This window comes from Pan paniscus, chromosome 8 (genome assembly GCF_029289425.2).
Source record: "Pan paniscus chromosome 8, NHGRI_mPanPan1-v2.0_pri, whole genome shotgun sequence".
NCBI classification, from domain to species: Eukaryota; Metazoa; Chordata; class Mammalia; order Primates; family Hominidae; genus Pan; species Pan paniscus.
Window position 1 is genome coordinate 129,892,020 of NC_073257.2, and position 16,740 is coordinate 129,908,759.

Below are 16,740 nucleotides of genomic sequence, written 5' to 3' on the forward strand. Positions count from 1 at the left end.
TGACACAAGCACAGACAGGAATTGACTCATTAAGGAAGGAAAGAAGGAAGAGATGGGGAGAATCAGGTAGACCTGACCTCAGAAGTGGAAGGCACACTGCCATGAAAAATCACTAAAACATTACAAGTCTGGATCTTAGATACTATTTCTGTACCATCCTAAAATATAACTATTTGGCGTGAGATCATCTGCTAAAAAGGAGGGAGGCTCTTCCACCAAACATTAAAAATGGAAATACATGCTTTGGAAAATCAATTAATACTAGAAATAATATTATAGAACATACCATTTAGTTATTCAGGAGTAGTTAAGAATTTGCTACATGGCATTCACAACTACCACAGTAGAGCAGAAAATAATGGAGTGAAAGCATGTTCTTTCTATGAGTCACAAATAGAAGGTCGGTCCCCAAACAAAATTCTCTGGTAAAAATATCTCCCATTAAATTATTACTCTCAGAACAGCTGCCCCCCTAACATCAAACAACAGAAACTCATCACACAGAGTAGTAGGCTTATATTGATTTTTTTTAAAAAATTCAGAATAAGACATACATAAGCAATTTTCTCTAACAGAGAGAAAATCTTACTCTCTCAATCTTATTCTCTCAAGCAGAATTCCCTTCAGTAGGTGGAGTTCTGTGGTCCTGAAATTTTTCAAGGAACTTACACCTCCTTCAAAGAATACACATCATGGAATTTCTCCTCAATTTACCATGGGTAGCATACAAATAGAAGCATATTTTTAAGCGTCATTCATCACTATTGACTCTCAGGTTTTACCTCAATCCTGAGAAACAATTCATCCATAGATGCCATAAATATTTAATAGACTTTTCTGCCTGGTCTTCAATGCTCACTATAATTTAGGGTGTGTGTGTGTGCATTAGGTGCGTGCGTGTGTGTGTGTGTGTGTGTGTTTAACCTATTCAGCCATATCTTTTACTCCTTTCCACCATATCTCTGTTTTAGCCAAGCTAACTTCCTTACTGTACCCTCTACCTCAGTTAGGGACCTGCAAGCAGAGCTAATATGACTAAGTTGTCTAATTTAAGTACGCATTTGCCAGCACAATTCCTGATCTCCATTCACAATGAATGCTTACTGAAAGCTTAGGAAATAAAGTAGTCCCATCCCCTTATCTGTGGTTTTGCTTTCCACAGTTTCAGTTAACCACCATAGTCCAAAAATATTAAATGGAAAATTCCAGAAATAATTCCTAAGTTTTAATTTGTGTGTCCTTCTGAGTAGCCTCATGACATGGTAGGCCATCCGATTCTGTACTGCCTGGGATGTGAATCATCCCTTTGTTCAGTCCCTTTGTTCAGTGTACCCACACTGTCTACACTGCCTGCCCATTAGTTACTTAGTAGCCATCTCGGCTATCAGGTCGCCTATTGCAGTATTACAGTGCTTGTGTTTGAGTAGCCCTTATTTTACTTAATAATGGCCCCAATGTGCAAGAGGAGTGATGCTGGCATATTGTTGTAATTGTTCTATTTCATTATTATTGTTACTCTCTTACTGTGCCTAATTTATGAATTAAACTTTATCATAGGTATATATGTATAGAAAAAAAAACACAGGATATATAGGGTTCGGAACTGTGCCTGGTTTCAGGAATCCACTGGGGGTCTTGGAACATATCCCCATAGAGTAGGAGGACCACTGTAGGTGATATAATATAGATCAGCAATTTTTAAACCCGATAGTCAATGGGAAGTTATTAAAATGTTGATTTTCACTTCAGGGCTCACTCACTAAAGATTCTAATTCAGTCAGAGGGGAGGCCCAACAAATTGTAGCTAAAAAAAAAAATAATCTCCAGGAGCCCTTGATGATCAGCACTGAGGTCATGCACAAATCTAGGTGCTTTGGTGCACCCAAGAAAGAGGATACTGCACAACTGTTATGAAGCTTACACAGCTTAATATAAGACCTAGTACAATAAACATTGTATAGTAATTACTTCTTCTATATCAGCAGAAATCCAAAGGGAAACATGAGGTTATTACTCAAAAAAGAACACTCAGAGATGAGTTGAGTGCACCCCACAATTGAGCCCGGGAATGAAGACGGCATGGCTTACAAGGACCTCAGTATAGAGACATGGCAGTAAGGAAATTAACTTACCTAGAACAGGTTGGTGAGGAACAGTAAAAGAAAACTTGGAAGGTTAAGAAAAGCCTAAAATACAAGAAGCCTTAGAACATTAGAAAGAGGAGTGTGGATTTGGTGTTGCAAACCAGTAGTTCTTAAAACTTTTTTGACTAGGGCTTTCTTAAACACAACGAAAGGTACTACAGCCCATGTGCCCTCCTCAGTAGGATAAATAATGCTAAGTGCTCTAATAAATATATATATAAATCTCAGTAACTTATATCCTGTGAATTTATCATTTGGACAAGGGCCACTTGGCTATTCCTCGTCAGGTGGGCCTTCCACTTGCATGCAGAGACCCAGGCTGCTCCTACTTACAGCTCTGCCCATCTCAAAGATCCTCTCCATTCAGCTACTGCAGGGGTCAGCAAAGTATTTCTGTAAAGCCCAAACAATAAATAGTTTTCGCTTTGTGGGCCATATGGTCTCTGTCACAACTACTCAACGCTACCACTGTACACAATTATGACGATAATGCGGCAGTGTTTGAACAAAACTTTACAAAAACTGGCAGCAAGCCAGATTTGGCCTCCAAGCTTAGTTTGCCAATCCCTGGTCCAGGATATGGAGGAAGAGGCAAAATGGAGGATTGTGTTAAGAGTGTTAAGAGGACATTCCATGGGCCAGACCTGAAAGTGGTATACATCTCTTCCATGAACTCTTAAATAAGCCAGAACTTGCTATGTCCTAGTTAAAAAAAAAAAGAAATGAAATGAACAAATTTGGCTTGGTGAAGACACACACCCATCATTTCCACTTTTAAGTGAAAAACAGCCTGGTGGTAACATTATTTACAATTTATTATTTGTGATTTTATAATATATTAAAAGATAATTTGTTGTGAACAAATTAAAAATGGTATAACAAACATTCAGGCATATTTGTTTTTGGCAAATGATATACTGCTGATAAAAAGAAGGATTACTTCGCAAATTGTGGGATAAACCACATGATAAATTAGTTGACAATTTATTTGATAAAGCATGAAAAAAATTAGTTGATACTTATGATGCTAAACAACCTGTGACTTACAATTAAAAAACAAGACTAGTGGCAATTTTAAAATACAAACAACTTAGTACCAGTAATAAACTGAGAAAACATTCTCCTGAAGATTACAAGAACTCCAACTCTACTTACTGTATATGTGTCATAGGAGTTTTGCAGCATGCCAGTGTTGGACAGCATCCCGACTTCTTAGTAGCAAGCTGATTTGGCATCAATGGCACACACAATATTGTAAGCTCACTAAACCCAATTCAGCTTCCTTCTGGGTATACAGCTAAGTCACAGTTCTTCACAGGTTGCAGTGAGGTTGGGGCACAGGTGAGCTCTGGCCAATGGGACATATGTGGAAGTAATGCATACTGCACTAGGCCTGGCACACAGAAATGACCCTCCTTTGATCCTCTCTCTCCTCCCGCGCTGCACTGATCTTGGAGGCCATGTGTTAAATGGTGGCATCACAAGAAGGAAGAAGCCTGCTTCCTGAGAGACTGTGCAGAGCCGGATGAATGCATAGAGCAAAGCACTCACTTTTCCTATCACCATTCCAGTGAACTCCTTTGTGACAAGAGTGAGCAATAAACTTTTGCTGTGATAAGCCACTGATACCTGTGGTTATTACAGCTGACAACCTACCCTAATACACAGTTCTTAATAGTCTCCAGAAATGTGCTATTTAGATATTAAATTTTAGTAATCCTTTAAAACTTAGATTTTTAACAATGTTTAGTTGTACATAAAAATGCATACATACGGCTTTATGGATCTGTTTTCAGTCTATTAGAAAGATCTTCACAGCCCACGCAAGCAGGGCTGGAAGTAGGAGGCTAACGGAATGAGAGTAGCATTTCAGGAAACTGCTATACTGTGTGCATTAGGAAACTGGTTTGCTACACTGTGTGCATTAAGAAACTGGTCTGCTATACTGTGTGCGTTTATTCAAAATATCTAATACCTGCTACCTACCAAGCATCACGCTGGAGACTAAGGGCAAAAAGAGGAATGAAATGCAGACCCTGCTATCAAACTCTTCATGGTAGTGGGCAAAAAAAGTGAGACTAAGCTATTAGTGAACAATGCCATGCCCACAGAAGACAAGACTTACGTAAGAAAATGCTGCAGCACAGGGAACAACTACCCCTCCCTACAAGAACAGGAAATGCTTCAAAGAAATAGGGGCATGTAAGAGACTGCAAATTAGTAACTTTGGGGAAAAGTGTTTCAAAGAGCCCTGCTCTTTGCTGAAGTAACCCAAGATAATGCCTAATTTCCTCTATCAGTTTTATGTAAAACTATGGGACCTATTCCAAGGACAGGATCAAAATGTGGTATTTTTTGTGGTTTCCAAAGTGCTTTCTTCAGGCGGACTTTACTTAACACTAAGGAATAAAAAGTCTAACTTCTAAAAAAAGTGTGCCTTAGTACATTTTAAAATTTTGGGCATAAAGAAAATTCTCCAGTTTTAATAATATACATTATTCAACCAGAGGGTAACAATATGGTTCCTAGGTACCAGCAATCACAAGTGAGCCAGTTCACTCACCAAGAAGAAAATGCAGTTCCATGGCTATGTATTTTACCCTTAACCTTGTTCAGCATTCTCACAAACACTGGCCACAAGAGTCCAGGAAACTGTAAATAGGTCTATTTAGCACTCCTGAAAAAAATTCACAGCACGTGTCTTAATAATGTGAGCCCATAGCTCCAAAAGTGCATTCGGTTAGGATGTTAATGTGAGAAATTTAAAATGTCGCAGATAGCTGAGGGTTGATACTGGGAGGAAAAATAGAACTATACTGTTACGTAAAGACAACACTACCTTGGCAATATCCTCCCAAATTCCACTCAAGATAAAGCTGCTTGCCAAAAGTGTGAACTGCACACTCTTCTTGGGTCTATTTATATTCAATTCTTCTTTTTTATAAGATTAACTAGAACTACCCCTTTACTGCAAATGTTTTACATTTACCACACGGATGGTTTGTGATGCAAAAAGAATAACTTCCTAGGAATCCACAAATGTTCTGTCCTCATATCTGGCATCTCATAAATATGAAGAAGAGAAAGTCATAAAATGAAAAACAACTATTTTTTTTTACATACTTGCAATCATTTCATACATCATAGAACAGCTCTAATTTTGCTAGAAACAGCCAATAATAATAAAGTAACTGAAAACAAAGCCTGGATGTGTCAAAATGCCACAAGCACTTTTAAAACCCGTAACAGCCCACATAAACAACTCAAATACAGGGCAATTAAAGATTTGCAAATACTCAATAAGCTTTTTTTTCCATATGCACCCATAATGTAAAAACATTATTTTCCTACCATTTTCCATTTTCTTGCTTTTCTTTTGACTCTAAAATTAGCTAAATTGCCCCATCTCCAAGTTATCTCAGACAGTTGTTTCCAACAACCTTCTGTAAAAAAAAGTTTAGTAAAGAGGGAAAGAAGCAAATATATTTCTATTTACCCATATAAGATTTAATGTAATATGTGAAGTACAGTATGTAAAATACCAAAATATTTTTGAATGGCATATCAAAACTATAAACTCTTCAATAAAATATTGATACCATATGATAAAAATGTTATTTTTCTGGAGTATGGTTTATAAACAGAACAGAATACTCTTTTAAACCATGGCAAATATCCATTTATAGGTAAAAGAAAACAAAAAAAGTACACTTCACTTTGAAAATTTAAATGCAAATTTTTAAAATATCATGGAAGATACATAAGAGAGGTGAGAGGGCACAGCCTAAAAGTGATTGATTGTTAATACTCTATTTGCTGTTTCTAGTGGGACAAAACAAAGCACTGTTTTTTAGTAAAATATAACATGACGATACATCAAACATAATTGTAGTCACCATTTATGGATTCCCTATTTGGGGCCTGGCTTTGTATTATGTACTTTCATTTATCCTCACCGAATCCTATCAAGTGGGATTATTTTCCTTGTTTCAAAGATGGAGATACTGAGGTTTATGGAGGTCATAGCACTTCTAAGCCAGTATTCCCATTCAGGTCTGTACACTCTATATTACTGTCTTGAAGAAAATCTTCTATTACGTGGTAAACACTCTAGCATGCTCTTCCAAGATAATTACAGTCATCTCTCAGTATCTGAGAGAGATTGGTTCCAGGACTCCAAGGATACCAAAATCCAGGGATATTCAAGTCCCCTACACAAAATGGTACAGTATTTGCACATATACGCAACCTCCCATATATTTTAAATTATCTCTAGATTACTTATAATACCTAATACAATGTAAACCAATGTAAACAGTTGTTACACTGTACTGTTTTTAAAATCTGCATTATTTTTTCATTACTATATTGTTATTTCTTATTTATTTTTTAAAATATTTTCACTCCATGGTTGATTGAATCCAAAAATGCAGAACTTGCAAATATGGGGGGCCAACTATACTTAAGATGGGAATAAATTTATCTTTTCTTTGCTTGAGGTTTCCTTAATCAGCTATTTCATCGTTTACTTCTGTAAAATCCATAACCATATTTAAATTTATTCCTTAGCATATCTACACTTATATCTATATATGTAGATATAAATTTATATAGATATAGATTTAAATGTAGATATATAGATATAATTTAGATATACTAAGGAATAAGAAAAGCACCATTATATATATAACTGAAAACTCAAAGTTGGAAAATCCAATCTTTCTCATGAGTGATTATTTCTGACTATAAATCATCATATAGATCCCTTGGGTATACCTACAGAACCCATGAGGGTTACTGAATGCCAATAACAAGCATTCTCAAATAAAAACCACTTCTAAATAGCCATTTAATAAGGATAATTAACATCTATTAGGAAAGCCATTAATACTGAAGCTGGCGTTTTTTAAAGAATAGCACATGGGCTGCTGTTGGTCCTTTCCAGGTAGCCCATGAACGAATCCCTAGAAACGTTATCACCTAAATTTCTGGCTTGAACTAACACTCACTGGCAATTCACTCTCGCCATGTCTCATCACAAGCCATGTTGTTTTCTAAGTTTTGGTGAATTTCTGGCTCACATAAGTGGAAGTAGACCAGGATAGAGAATAAGAGTCTTTTATCTTCTTAAGATAAAAAAGTTCAGTTCCAAAAATACATGCAACATTGCCTGGCTCTATAATTTAATTATACAAATAAAAATGTTTTTCAAATAAAATAAAATGACTTGAAAATATTCTAGCATTTAAAAGAAATATTTGATACTTTCAAGTACAAGATTTTCCCAAATAGTAGAACTTCCCCCATATTAAGCTTACCTTGAAGATGGCATTATATTTGAAGCCCTGAATTTTGCTGTAAATGGATTGGTTGACTCATAATCAAAATAGTCCTGGCGATTTTCACTAAATGCATTAGGTGATTTCAAGTCACAAGGGCTATCAGATCCCCCATTGTTAAGTTTATCAGATCTTCTGCTATCTTTTTTTCCAGTCACTCTTTCAAACAGGCTAACTTTCTCCCTTTTCTCTCTTTTATTTTCTTTTCTTATTTCAATTGGTTTTGAAAATAAATTCATGCTGCTGTCCCATGTTTCGCTGCTTTCTTCAAATGGATTTTTCTTCCTTGGCAGTGTTGCAAATTTTTGGGGTAATGAAGCAGTCACATTTGTAAATGGGTCATTTTGTCTTCCGAAACACAATTCACCTTCATCCACAATGCTGTCAGGTTGGTTCATTTTAGAAGTATCAAAGCTTAATGTTCTTCTGTGTGGAGATTTGAGACTTCCTACAAACAATTTTGTAGTTAGTACATAATCAGTGACACATTACATCACACTATTTGACACAGTCTGTGTGCATTCTGCTGCTTTTAGAATGAGAGCAATTAGCCACTTAAATGTATTAACCTTCAAAAAATCAAGGAAACAATCTTAAAATGCTAAGGTGTAGCAGTCTGAAGCATCGAGGCTGATAACAACTAGCATATTGCTAGACCATTAGTAATGTATTCAGCTCACAATCATATAAACTATGATGTCAAAACTAGAGGTTCTGGTTGGCATGATAATGTTAAAAATTCTCAGAGACTTTCATTAGCATTAAATTTACTTTCTTACTTCTGAACATAAAAGTTTTCTTCTAAGGACTTTATGATGAAATGGAACATTCATTTATGCTCAGGGTTTTTAGACAGCAGAAACAGCAGTAAAACAGGCAGCCAGGCCATAAAAGGAAACTGGCACTCATTTTATTATCATCTAATAATATAAATACAAATGCAGACAAGCTCTGCCTGAAGGAACTTACCAATTTGAGGTATAGTAGGTACTCAATATTTGATGAATGACAAAATTTGGAAAATACTACAAAGCAACTGCTATTTTGATTTACTAAATTTAGAAATCAAACTTTAAAAACTAAAAGGGTAGTTCAGACCAATGAGGACACAAGAAAGTGGCACTTACCACTTTCTGGAACTGTTCCAAAGGAATCTAACTGGTGTCCGAGAAGATGTGTTTGACCTATGGTGCCAGCCTTCAGTTTCTCAGAAGACATATGGGACCCAGATAAATCAGACATTGAATGCGCTGACGAGAGTCGCTGAGGACCCAAAAGAAAAGGCTTTTTTGGTTTGGATTTCATCTGTATTTCACCACTTGAAAATTCACTATTGGCGTCGGGCATGTGAGTACTTGGAATGATTGCAGAAGACGTATCAGAAAATGTTCCATCATTTTTTCTACCCTTCATCTTATCTTTTAACTTTGCAAAAGGAGATCTGGTTTTGTCCTTCATTGATAAGTCAAACATACTTGCGGTCATATTGTTCCTCATAAACTGAATATTGACCTTTATCTCACCCCTGTTTTTGATTCGTTTTCCTTGTTTGGATTCTAATCTAAACCACCTTAAAGAGAAGAAAAAAAAATTGGCTGTAACACAGAGAGAGGATACTGAGTTCTGTTACATACAAATAGCCTTTTAGGTAAAGTAACTATACATCAAGGCAACCTAAGCTCTGAATAAGAATCTGTCAGCCACAGTATTTCGGGCTTTACTTATTATTTAGTTTAAAAAACTGATCATTGTCTCTGTGATGTAACATATACTGAAGGAATGAATAGGTCTTTGGCAAGTTTGAAAATGTTTTTAGATAATCTTTTCTTTTGTGATTTGAAAATCACTCATCATCAAAAATTCTTATCAATGCTAGAAGTTTTCCATATGGGATTAAGTGTTGCTCATGGCCTAAGGACATTTTTTTTTAACATTAAAAGACATTGAGGCAGAGATTTTGAAAGAATTCACCAATACAAATTATTTTTGAGCATTATAAAATGAATACTCATGACATTTTAATACAATAATAAATACCTGGCCCCATCCCAAAATATTACTTATGTAAAAGTAGCAAAAGAGTTTTGTTAACATTGGAGATCATTGCATATAGCTTGCTAATCATTAAAACAGCATATGATGTCATTTAGATTGATATAAAATGAATCAAAGCCTATTCCTGAATAAAATATGCAAAAAATAAGTAAAATGCAAGAAGTGACAAAAAATAAATCTTGTGAAGTTTTCAAAAGGAAAAAAAAAACCTAAAATGCTTCTTGTTTGAATCTATTTGCTTCATTTTACTATTGCTACTGTGACAATACCAAATAAAAATTATTTTGTAAATGAAGCCAAATCTTACGTTTTAGTCCCTTCAATGTATGGCACTATCTGTATTTAAATGATATACAAGAAGCAATATTTTGGTTTTATAGTATTTTTATCCATGAGAAATTCTCCAGTTGGCCATGTCACAAGTGGTCATTCTATGGGAAAACAGCCAAAAAAACCTACAAAATCAAGCCTGAAAGAGTTTCTACAATGTTTTCACGTAACTTAGCAATGAGGCATAATATCCATTCCTGCACACAGGTTATTATTTAAATATAGCTCTAATCGAGTGTAACAAATTTTCTTAGCTACAAAGGAACTCTGATCTAATTTTACATTAGTTCTTTCTCTCATTGTTACCAACTGGATATGCCAGGAGAAGATTACATTTACTGTATATCAAGTTGAAATACTGGCACATGATATAAATACCAGCTACATCTTTGCACGTAACATGGAAGAAAAATATTTTCTTGATTAACTAAATTGGAGCTATTCAATCAATTCAGATATAGTTGCATCAAAACTAGCCATTTCTTAGAATATCAATATTTTAAAATACCATTAGCCTGAGACCTTAAATTGAGAAAATCCCTTATATAAGGCAAATGGTAAAATCTGAAGAAACAGGGGCTAGAAATAAGAAATGACAGCGATTTCTGTGAAATAGACAACCTTAAATAACATACAATTGAGCACTCGAAAAGCCTGGAAATGAAGCAGATTATATACCCAGTTAACTCAAAGTTTTGGAAAACAGAGCTATTTTCAATAGGGAGAGAAACACATCTGACGAACAGTATCTCAGAAATACTCTGTAGTACCTCAGGCTTTATAGAATGTAGGTGAATATACTTTGCGAAAAATGTACCAAAAATTTGCAAACAAAAACGAGCACGTATGTAACAAATCAAAGCAAATATGAGTAAAAAAAATTAATTACCCCCAAAATGGAACGGGGTGGGGGTAGTGGAAATTCACAGACTTTTAGAGATAAGACCAATAAATCATCTACTTTAACATCTTCATTTCATAGATGAGGAAATTGAGGCACAAGGAATGATATGTAACTTCCCAATGTCAGATTAAAGTCAATAAAGAAAAAAATCTAAAGTTGATGAATAACATCTGCAGGAAAATAGAAGCTCTTTCTTATTTGATGAACCACATATGTTAATAAGGTTAACCACATGGCTGGCACATACTGCAGGACACTGTATTTAATAAGGAGACATGAGAGCTGAAGAGAAAGACAATGCAAATTTTCTACTGCTAGAGTATAAGCTCCTGGAAGGCAGTCTGCCTTGCATTAAATGTTTATTCAATTTTTATTTCTAGAACTATATTCTTACAAGTAAGCTACAACTGTGTGTGTGTGTGTATGTGTTTACATTGTCTTGTTTTTTTAGTAGGAAACTGTAAAGACCTATGTAAACCTGAATAAAGCAAATCAGTATTTGACTACAAACTGTAAATACACTATAATGTCCATTCCCCACCCCCCAAAAAAAACTGCAAAGAACTTTTACAAATATACTCATTGAAAATGTAGCAATGACAAATAACTTTAGTTGCTTTGTTTTGAAAATGACATAATAGGGAAGTCTTAATGAGATCTTCAAGAATCATTTCAGAGATAGCATTTGTTTTTCCAGTCTTCAGAAAGATAAAATGAAGACACAGCATTTGGAGCTTACTGGATTAGCTGACTTTTTTTCACCTCTGGAGTACTGGATTTAAACTGTACATGGCCTCTGTTCAATTTTTAGTGGGCACAGGTCCATGTTCAAAAACCAGCACACATATGGGAACTATTCCCAAGCAATTGGTGCTGTGTGGTCAGAAATGGGACAAAATTGGCAGTAAGGGTGCCAGAGGCCAGGACACAGGTGCACCGCTGAGACACACACACGTCCTAAAATCTGCATATGTTTGAGTCACATCTAACTCTACAGACTCTGGTTGTTATTACTTTTCATGAGCATTAAAAAAAAAAGTCAACATCAGCTACTTCTATTGTAAAAAATCAATGGATATTACACAACAGCATCAATGATTTTAACATTCTATTACTAAATATTGTATTATTTCTTTAAATCTCATGCCAGAACCAACCCAGACATCCTCTAAAGGAGGAGATACAGAAGTTCTCTTCCCAGGCCCACTCAAAGGGTTCTGGCTCAGACCCTTTTTCCCCATTCCTTAAGAGAGAAAAAAGACATATATTTTCAAGGTAAGAAAATAAGTAAAGTAATAATTTTAGTTGTCATACTTCTTTATCTATCATGACACAACTGGAAGACAAGCTGTAAATATATGTCTTCAGTGTCAAAATGTAAAAAGTGTCACACCCAGCAGTTTCATAGGACTTCTAAGTCAGCTGGTAGTCCTCATCACTTGAAACAGTTTTCTAAAAAGCACTTGGGAATATGCTGAAAAAGTTTAGCAATGTGCAGAATATTAAATATCTTTCTTGCAATATACCAGCGGCTCAAGTCTGTCTCTTACTGGGCCACAGGTACAGCTGTGCTAGAAAAGGAAGCTATTAAATATATTAAAAAACTAGAAATATTACCAATAAAGATATCTCATCAAATACATGGTCCCCATTTATCCACAAATAAAATGTTAAGGGTTTAGCAACATATGAAAATCACTTTGAATGCAATAACATCACAAACCCTGTTGATAACATTTAAAAGCATTTTACCCCTAAAGTTCTAATCAATTTTATATAATAGCCAGTAGAGAATTTCTATAAGGAGAGACCATAATATTAGAGTATTGCTCACACCAAATGTATTGTAACTGTGATGTTGCCCAGGACTAGGAGTAAAACAAGAAGAAATTGTAAAAGGTTATTTCATCCTCAGACTCCTTGGGTTCACATTTGGTCCTACTTTCACTAGGAAAATTTATGTTTCAGAGAAGGTCTGAAATACATGATCCATGAATATTAAAGTACTATAAATGAAGTGAGGAATTTGAAGGTGCAATATACTTAATAGTTTACATTCAAAACACGTTAAATATTTACTAAGTGTCACCCAAAATTGGCAATTTAAAACAGATTATTTGGTAATTATCCATTTTTCACTTTCAATTTGATAAAGAATCCCTCGGAGGAAACTGAATGCCACTCTTTAGGTATCAAATAATTTTATTATTCAAATCATTGATATATATTAAACTTCACACTTAACTTTTTCTCTCCTTCTAAAATATTTTCATCTCAATTAAATGGTACCATTTTTCCTCCTGCATTCCTAGTATTTCTGATCTCTCTACACTTTTACTCCACATATATTAAATCTTAGGTTAAGACCTGATTTAAAATGAAACAAAAAAACTCCAATCAAGAGAAGCCTGAGAGTAGAAATGTACAGAAAAGAACAAGAGAGAGTCGTTTTAAAATGTTAAGAATTAACATAAACTTCAAGAAAAATATCATTGTAAGAAAGTTTTTTAAAGAGTAAATAAATTCAGTTATAACTGAACAAAACACCAACACTATCTTGGAAATGGAAAGTCCTCTTAGAAGTTCAACCAGTATTTTTCTCCCACTAATTTCATTAATATAATGTCCTTTTAAGTTTATGGAAGGGGTGAGTATACCTACCTCTAAAAACATATTTTTTTCAATTTAAGACACAATATCCTAGTGTTAATTTATATTATGATTTTTTAAATTAAAATATATCTAACTCAAGCTCAAAAGTCATACTGAAAAGACCACTGAAGATGTTATCAAATCATTTCATCACAAAAATTTATCATTCTCTCCATCCTACAGCATTTAATATGGTCTAAACACAATAGCTTTGGAAAACCAATTCTGAATACAATAACTCTGATGTAATTGCAAATTCAAAGGAAAATGTAAGTGCATTCGAAGTTGAGGATGTCTGTACATACTTTTAAAACTTTTTTTTTTTCTAACAGGTATAGACTCCCATCAAGGCGCACCGACCCTGAAAAATGGCTGAGCTAAAATAAAAGCTGTGTTTATAACGTTGAAACGAAATACTGAGTTCTAAATCTGGTGATTTATCTTTTGACAGCTACAAAGTGCGACACATCAACATTACATTGCCAGATTTAATTTCTCATCTTCCATTTCATTGATAATTGTAAGGTTTAAAATCCATAACAATTTATATGAAGTTCTAGTTGGTCAATACTGTGATCCAGTCCTCTTATACTGAAACAATGTTAACTTACTTAAAATCCACCACAAAATATTCAATTATTTGACAGATGTTTAACAGAAAGAATAAGGGATCATTAATGATTCCATTTAAAAAATATTTCATCACGAGTGCTACTTTTACTTCAGATTCATGCAAATATGGTGCTTAAAACTGGATCATATTTCAATCCAAAAACCAACGCCCGAAGTATACGGATAATTTCCAAGAACAGAAAAACCATAAATAAGACATAAACTCCCCCAAATTCAAAATAAATTACATAACTTACTCTGTTTTCCTTCTTTGTTTGTCCTCAAAGATGTCATTGAGATTGATTGCCACCTGCCCTAAAAATTTATCCAGACCCACCAGGGACCTGTGCATAACTATAAGGAAAAGAATGTATTTCTCTGGACTTCCCTGCATTAGCAATCCAGGTAGCTCGAAAGAGGCCTCCTCCTTCCAAACTGGCTCAAGGGTTTTCTCAGCTACAGAGGTGGAGTACTTTTCCTTGCCCAGCTGAATTATAGTGTATGTGTCATTGGTACCACTTTTGCCTTTTGGCTTCAGATCTTTGGCTTGGAGCACTGTGACCTGCACGTGGGTTGGAAACCACTTTTGGGCTTGCTCGGACAGCATCATCCTGTCCTGTTTCTCTGCCCCCGAGTTCACTAGCACAGGCAGTGCCCCTCCCGGAGGGAGAGCCTAATTCCTTAATCACTGCATCCTAAGGACACTTAACGGAAACAGGCAGGCTCAGGGCTCCCCGACTTCTCTACGGCTGATGTCAAAACGCCTCGCGGGGGCAGCCCAGGGGCACGGCCGCTCCGGGGGTCCCCTTTCGTCTGGAGAAACACAGAGGCCCACCATCACCTGGCCGCGCCGTGCAGGCCTCTGCGCGGACCCCCGCCCCTGTCTCCACCTTCCCCAGGCCGGCGGGCACGTGAGGCCTGGCCACCCGGACCCGGGCGGAGGGCTGCGGGGGTGAAGGGAGCCTCCCGCCCCAATTCTGCACCCCTGGCCTCCCGCCTGCCTCCTTGCGGCCGAGCAGCCTCCGCTGCCTCCGCGCCTCCCGCCCGCCCGGCGTTCGTCCGCAGGCCCGGCCCGGCTCCTCCTCCCGACCCCGGTAATACGAACCGCCGGCGGCTAACGCGGCCTCGCTCCCTCTCGCAAACCTCTCCCGCCTCCTCCTCCCCCTCGCCTCAGCTCCTCCTCTCGGGCGGGAGCGGGTAGCCAGGGGTGGAGTGGAGGAGGGCGGGGAACGCGGCCGCCCCGGCGCCGGCGGGACGTGGGGCGGTCCGCGGGCTGCAGGGCTGCGGGCGCTTGGTTCGGCCTGGCCCGGCCGGCGGCTCCTAACACCGGGCGGGCGGCTGCGGCGGCACTTCCGGGTTGGCCTTCTCCATGTTGGTCTCGGGAACGTGACGGGGCGGGGCCTCGAGGTCAGGGGTCAGCGCCTCCCTGGTTGCCGTGGCGACTGGAGGCGCGCGACGCGGGCGCAATGGCGGGGACCGGGGGCTTGATGCTGCTTGGGCCTGACCCAGTGGCGGGTCCTAGGGACGTGGGTACCTGCAGAGGCCGGCAGGTGAGCCCTGGGGAGGGCTGGGGACCGCTCGTGAGAGGAGGTCATCAAAGACCCGGAGACGCCCCTAACTAGGGCGTCTTTGAGGGCAGGGGATCTGTTTTCGCTGTGTCCTGGATGCCCAGTGCCTGGCACGAGCAGGTCCATAAATGGTGTTGGAACGAATCAGGCCTCTTCACTGACCGAAAGGAAACTTTTCTCCAATCTCCTATCCACCCTTCTCTTTTTGAAAAGTCCGTAAATTGACTGAAAATGACATCCCCCACCCAGACGAAGGGCGATAGGGAAGCAAATAGTTTCCAAAACTAACACAGGGAGTAGAGATGTAGGGAGGCACTGGGCTGGCATCAGAAGACCTGGTTCCGGCCGCGCCTCTGCCGCTATCAGTGTGTGTGACCTTGGCCGAGTCATTTCACCTCCATGAGCCTCAGTGTTTTCACGAGTAAAAAAGCCAGTTCTACCTCATGTCTAAGACTCCATCACGACTCTATGGGCTCGACGTCAAAAGGACCCCCGTGGGGACTCACACTGTGGTAGACTGTGCAGATCATGTGGAGACCATGCCCCAAACACGGGTTTCGAGTTTCAGGAGATAATACATGTGCCTTTCCTAGCACAATGCGGCACATAAATCTCCTTTTGCCCCTCTATTTCTCAATTGGAAGAGACGCTTATGTACTAGCCCTATTGCTGTTAATTCTGTTCGTGTCTTACCTTCCCAAGGAAATTCTAAGTTTTGGGACTGCCTTGTCTATCATGCAGTCCCTTCATAGTGGCTAGCATGCAGCAGACAATTTACTGAATTACTTAATGCCTTTTTTCCCTTTACAAGACTAATTTTGAGAGTAAAACAATATGATACATGTAAATGCACGTTTTTTAACTTAAATGGCCATAAACATGTAAAGTATCGTGTTTATTATTTTCAAGCAAGGTTTAAAACTTCTCATTCAAGGCAGAATTTTTCATCCCTGGGAGACAGTATGAGAAGGCCATGTGTGGAAAACAGAACAAAATCATCGTACTGCGAATATAGCATCTGGATCCCAGAGTGCACAGTTGTCAACTTTAAAGAAAAATATTCTTAGGGATTTTTAAACAGTACGTTGGAACAGTCAATGGTGGAATTTCACCAGGATCTCTAAGGAGAAATAATT

The 16,740-nt window shown here is 37.8% G+C and overlaps 2 protein-coding genes across 3 annotated transcripts in view; one reads left to right on the top strand and one right to left on the bottom strand.

Moving 5' to 3' along the window:
• RAB11FIP2 (RAB11 family interacting protein 2) overlaps window positions 1-15,424 on the bottom strand; it is a 41,989-nt gene extending 26,565 nt beyond the window's left edge. Inside the window, exons 1-3 of the mRNA XM_003825634.5 lie at window positions 14,294-15,424; window positions 8,611-9,053; window positions 7,463-7,931 (exon numbers count right to left, since the gene is read on the bottom strand). Of these exons, the coding sequence (XP_003825682.1) occupies window positions 7,463-7,931; window positions 8,611-9,053; window positions 14,294-14,646 (1,265 nt within the window). The 5' untranslated portion in view covers window positions 14,647-15,424. The remainder of the gene's footprint in view (window positions 1-7,462; window positions 7,932-8,610; window positions 9,054-14,293) is intronic.
• LOC100970726 (protein CASC2, isoforms 1/2) overlaps window positions 15,305-16,740 on the top strand; it is a 164,913-nt gene continuing 163,477 nt past the window's right edge. Inside the window, exon 1 of one of the 2 annotated variants that reach the window (XM_003825636.5) lies at window positions 15,305-15,586. In XM_003825636.5, coding sequence (XP_003825684.2) covers window positions 15,503-15,586 — 84 coding nt within the window. In that variant the 5' untranslated portion in view covers window positions 15,305-15,502. The remainder of the gene's footprint in view (window positions 15,587-16,740) is intronic. The other variant, XR_010113283.1, reaches the window with a different exon arrangement.